We start from the raw sequence: 5,523 nt of genomic DNA on the forward strand, positions 1-5,523 counted from the left end.
CCATACGTCGTGTGTATAGCAGTGCTCATAATTGGGATCATGCTACAGGAGAGGAGACCTTCACATTCAAACTCTTGCGTTCAGGTAGCACGTAGCCGACTAGGCGTAGTGAGTGTGATCCCAATCACGCTAGACAGTGCAGACACAACAATATTACGCACGACTAACGGACCAAGGCATATCGCATACGGCAGTTTCGCCGAAGCTTCAGAGAAAAGTTATTTTTTTTAAATGTTCAGACAAAAGTTTCGTAGTAGGACTACTGCTGCTGCTGCTGTTTAGTTTAGCACAGCCGATCCAGTCCAACGAGCCAACCACGTGGAACTGGCGCAAGTTGATCAAAAAACAAAGATATACTACTACTCGCAGCCACCGCGCGCGCTCCGGGCGACGATCGGTCGCCATCCCGCACCCAACCAGAGAGGAGAGGTCAAGTGGATCGCAAGGAAGGAACAAGCGCTGGCGTCCGGCGAGGTCGTCGCCCCAGAAAAGATCGCACATCACTGACCGACCGGTCCGTTTTCAACGCCGTCCGCTCCCGTTGTACTGCAGCCCCCAAACTTCTCCCCGTTTTGTACTTCCGCGCGCATGCGGCAGCCGCAGTAGTACATCCCCACCCGTCTCCGCTCGTATAAATCCCGCGGCCCGCCCCGCGTGCGTCCGTGGGAGTGTGCGTGTGTCCGCGCGCCGAGCCGAGCCGAGTCGAGCGAGCGGGCTGGTGGCGGGTGGTGGGTTTTGGCGACCGGATTGCAAGAAAACCAGGTGAGTCGCGCGGCCTTCATCATCTTCCCGCCCGGTTCGGACGCTACGTCTCCATTCCTGATGCGTCGATCCTCTCACTCGTTTCTTGCCATGTCTGGAGCAGAGCGGATGCGCCTAGCGTTTCTTTCTGTTTTCTATTAGTACTAATTAATTAATTAAATAATCTTTTGCGCAAAAAAGGCAATTGTTTGTTTAATACCAGCAGTTCATCGCTGGTTAGTCAACAACCCTTCACGTTACCACCGCTGGCCGGCGCACGCACATGGACGTCTTGTGCCTGGTAGTATATTTGTTTTTGCGCGCACGCATCCATGGGCTCACGGCGTTCTCATCCCCGCAGCGCCGCCGCCGCCGCCGTCGAGGAGCTCGAGCTGCTCGCCCGGGGGGCCTTCGCGGGCGCCGGCATGGACCGCCACGACCTGGGCGCGTCCGGCGAGATCGAGAAGACGCCGCGCGAGGCGGACATGGAGTCGGAGCCGGCGGCGGCGGCGGCGCGCGCGGCGGAGCGCGTGCCGCCGTGGCGCGAGCAGGTGACGGCCCGCGGGATGGTGGCGGCGCTGCTCATCGGCGTGGTCTACACCGTGATCGTCATGAAGCTCAGCCTCACCACGGGGCTCGTCCCCACGCTCAACGTCTCCGCCGCGCTGCTCGCCTTCCTCGCGCTCCGCGGCTGGACGCACGCGCTCCGCCGCCTCGGCATTGCCTGCCGCCCCTTCACCCGCCAGGAGAACACCGTCGTCCAGACCTGCGCCGTCGCCTGCTACACCATCGGCTTCGGCGGTAATCAAGCTCCCCCGCTCCATCCTTCTCCCTCGCGCCGGCGCCCGGCCTCATCAATCAATCACCCCCAATTCAGCACCCCGGCCATTGCCGAATCCATTTCTAGATGAAATCTTGATTACTAGCTTGCTAACTACTGATTCGTGCTCTGCGCTGGATCCTGGGCATGCATGCAGGCGGGTTCGGGTCCTTCTTGCTGGGGCTGGACAAGAAGACGTACGAGCTGTCCGGGGTGAACACGCCGGGCAACGTGCCGGGGAGCTACAAGGACCCCGGCATCGGCTGGATGATGGGCTTCCTCCTCGCCATCAGCTTCGTCGGCCTCCTCACCCTGCTCCCTCTCAGAAAGGTACAGTTCAGTACAAACGATTCCATTTCCATGCTCCTGTGCTCTCCTTCTCTGCTCTCTCCGTGTCCATGGCGAGCCGCACTTCCTGATTTTTCCCGGGTCGTTGCTGTTACTGTCAGAAGAACTGAAACTTTGGCATTGCTCGCAAGACCGTAGCATCAGGGTTGCGGTCACTGACGGCGATTAGTCCCCCCACCTCCTACCCAAAAAATTATTTTCTCCCGTTCTCACTTGTTAACCGGAATTTCAACATCGACGACCAACCCCTAACAAGTCATATCATTTTCCACAATGCTGACGGAGCCTAGTCTGCATTTTATTTTCTTCTTGATGAGAAAGATATTTGCAATCGATTTTGTAGTCGAAATCGCTAATAACCAAACACTTTCAGGTACTGGTGATCGACTACAAGCTGACCTACCCAAGTGGGACTGCCACTGCCGTGCTCATAAACGGGTTCCACACACCTCAAGGAGATAAGAATGCAAGGTCAGACCCTTTCTTTTGCGTGAAAAGCACATCTTTTTATTCCCGGCTACGATGAATCAAATCGTGTTTCAACTGTGTGAAAAACGCTTTAGAAACGGATGGCCCGAACTGATTCAGACAGAATTTCTTTCAACCTTTACCGCGACAGGCAGCAGGTCCGTGGGTTCCTCAAGTACTTTGGGATCAGCTTCTTCTGGAGCTTCTTCCAGTGGTTCTACACCGGCGGCGACGTCTGTGGCTTCCTCCAGTTCCCCACCTTCGGGCTCAAAGCCTGGAAGCAAACGTAACGCCTCTATATGACTTCTTTTTTTCTCGCTGAATGAACAATTTTCAAGTTTCAATGGTTGAAAAAATGAAAATGCATGAGAGCGTTCACCGTTTTAAATCCTCGATGATTCCGTGGCCAGATTCTTCTTCGACTTCAGCCTGACGTATGTTGGCGCCGGGATGATCTGCTCGCACCTCGTCAACCTCTCCCTCCTCTTCGGCGCCGTCCTCTCTTGGGGCGTAATGTGGCCGCTCATGAGCAAGCAGGAGGGGAAGTGGTACTCGGCCAAGGCGTCTGCGAGCAGCATGTCAGGCCTGTACGGCTACAAGGTGTGTGTCAGTGTGTGCGTGTTACTGAATTTGGCTGTTCTTGTCAAGGACTAGTTCAGGCACAATGGCTTAGACTGTCACCTCCGTTTATGTCCAGGCCTTCCTCTGCATTGCGCTGCTCATTGGCGACGGCTTCTACAACTTCCTCAAAGTCATCCTCGTCACCCTCAAGAGCATACATGAGAAATCGCAGCGCGGCCGTCTCAACAGAGGTGAGTTATGGCAGTACAAGATTTGTTCGCGTTTCTTTGATCTGTTGTTACGGATGAAATGAACCATGCATGCTGACATTGCATCGGCATTGTAGTGGCGGATGAGGACTCGGTGGCAATCGACGACCTGCAGCGCAACGAGGTGTTCAACAGGGACAACATCCCGGCGTGGGTGGCCTACGCCGGGTACGCGCTGCTCAGCGCCATGGCGGTGGTGGCCATCCCGCTCATGTTCCGGGAGGTGAAGTGGTACTTCGTGGTGATCGCGTACCTGCTGGCGCCGGCGCTCGGGTTCTGCAACGCCTACGGCACCGGGCTCACCGACATGAACATGGGGTACAACTACGGCAAGGTGGCGCTCTTCGTGTTCGCGGCGTGGGCGGGGAAGGACAACGGCGTGGTGGCCGGGCTGGTCACCTGCGGCCTGGTGAAGCAGCTGGTGCTCGTGTCCGCCGACCTCATGCACGACTTCAAGACGGCGCACCTGACGCTGACGTCTCCGCGGTCGATGCTGGTGGGGCAGGCGGCGGGCACGCTCATGGGCTGCGTCGTGGCGCCGCTCACCTTCTTCCTCTTCTACGAGGCCTTCGACGTGGGCAACCCGGACGGGTACTGGAAGGCGCCCTACGCGCTCATCTACCGCAACATGGCCATCCTCGGCGTGGAGGGCTTCTCGGCGCTGCCGCAGCACTGCCTGCAGCTCTGCGCCGCCTTCTTCGCCTTCGCCGTGCTGGCCAACCTGGCGAGGGACTTCCTGCCGCGGCGGCTCGGGAGGTTCGTGCCGCTGCCCATGGCCATGGCCGTGCCGTTCCTCGTCGGCGCCAGCTTCGCCATCGACATGTGCGTGGGGAGCCTCGTGGTGTTCCTCTGGCACTGGCTCGACGGGAAGAAGGCCGCGCTGCTCGTCCCGGCCGTCGCCTCGGGCCTCATCTGCGGCGACGGGATATGGATATTCCCGTCGTCGCTGCTCGCGCTGGCCAAGATCAAGCCGCCGATGTGCATGAAGTTCACGCCCGGAAGCTAGAGAGAGGATCCACACAACGTCAGATTACATAGGCCGTCTGCATATAGAAGAAGCAAATAACCAGAGCATTTTGGGGTGGCAATTACGTTACATAGAGTGACGCCGGGTAAATCCGGCGACTTGTTCATATGAGTCTAGACTCTAGGGGGTCGTGTATACTGTACATCAGCAGAGATGTCGAATTTTCAGAGCGACGAGAACAATTGCTTGTTGTCGCCTACAGACTACAGAGAATATGGTGTCTTACCTTCGTTTCTTAGAGAATCTCTAACTAATCCCGTTTAGTTTAGAGGGTAAACCGCCGACTATGTTTTAGAAGAGCACATCTGCTCCTCTAAAAAAAGTGTCTTTTTAACCGATTCCCTGAACTTAACAGAGTAAAAAGAGATATTTGACTCGAGAAATGATGTTCTACCATGTACGGTATATCCCGTGGGTAGCTAAGCCATCCATTTGTTAGAGATTTGGACACATGCAGATTCTAGCTTGCTGTATTTCACGGAGGTTGCTCATTCAATTGAATTTTATTCCTCCATATTCTATTACTATTGTGTCTTGTCACATCAATCATTTATTACTATGCTCCATCCCAACACTTTCACCAGAGAATGCACAAAAGCTATGCTTTGTCCATCGTATTCGTATCATGTCATGCTCCACGCTCACATCTTTTTTCACGTGTTTCAAAATTAGAAATCATTTTATCTTATAAACAAAAATTCCAATAGAAGATGCATCCGCATATTTGTGCTTCTCATGACAAGGTCTTTCAAACAAGATCATTCTTGAATATATTTTGACAAGTTTTAGAAATCAAAGTTTGAAACACGGTAAAACTTTATTAAACAAGGTCTTGTTTAAAATTTCACTAAAAAAATTCTTGTCTGATCTTGTTTGAAAGGTCTCGTCGTGCGGATCCCAAAGATGCAAACAAATCATAATTCAAACTTGAGGTTCATATTGTATGTGGGTTTCAAATATCCTCAACTTAAAATAGAATTGAGTAGGAGAAACGAGATAGGCTGATAGGTAGGAGTAGGTAGACTATTCATCTAACTTGGTCAGGCACCACTTACACGAGTACATCACATGGCGGGGTGATGCACGATAGATAATCCGCTCTCATATTTGACTCAAATATTTCGTCGAACACTTGTTATACGGCGAGGAAACCACACCGGAAGTCACGGGTCCTCGTCCACTGCCGAACGCATCGCACACATCACAGTTCGGCTGCCTCATCGTGTTGTTTCTCGCTGCCGGACGTGCTTCCCGGGTGAACGCCGAGCCACCCGAGTGGTGGGAGTTGC

General features: G+C 54.1%; 1 protein-coding gene across 2 annotated transcripts; it reads left to right on the forward strand.

Annotated features, from left to right (window-relative positions):
- Positions 1-636: 636 nt before the first annotated feature.
- On the forward strand, positions 637-4,469 carry LOC125539239 (probable metal-nicotianamine transporter YSL16). 2 transcript variants are annotated; one of them, XM_048702643.1, is made up of 7 exons: positions 637-762; positions 1,719-1,891; positions 2,283-2,380; positions 2,529-2,663; positions 2,788-2,977; positions 3,075-3,189; positions 3,285-4,469. In XM_048702643.1, exons 2-7 carry the CDS (start codon positions 1,829-1,831, stop codon positions 4,211-4,213), a joined length of 1,530 nt encoding a protein of 509 aa, XP_048558600.1. In that variant the 5' UTR covers positions 637-762; positions 1,719-1,828; the 3' UTR covers positions 4,214-4,469. The 2 variants fall into 2 exon arrangements, with proteins under 2 accessions (XP_048558600.1, XP_048558599.1); XM_048702642.1 differs by lacking the exon at positions 637-762 and adding an exon at positions 1,089-1,542.
- Positions 4,470-5,523: the final 1,054 nt, after the last annotated feature.

Source organism: Triticum urartu, chromosome 2, assembly GCF_003073215.2.
Source record: "Triticum urartu cultivar G1812 chromosome 2, Tu2.1, whole genome shotgun sequence".
NCBI classification, from domain to species: Eukaryota; Viridiplantae; Streptophyta; class Magnoliopsida; order Poales; family Poaceae; genus Triticum; species Triticum urartu.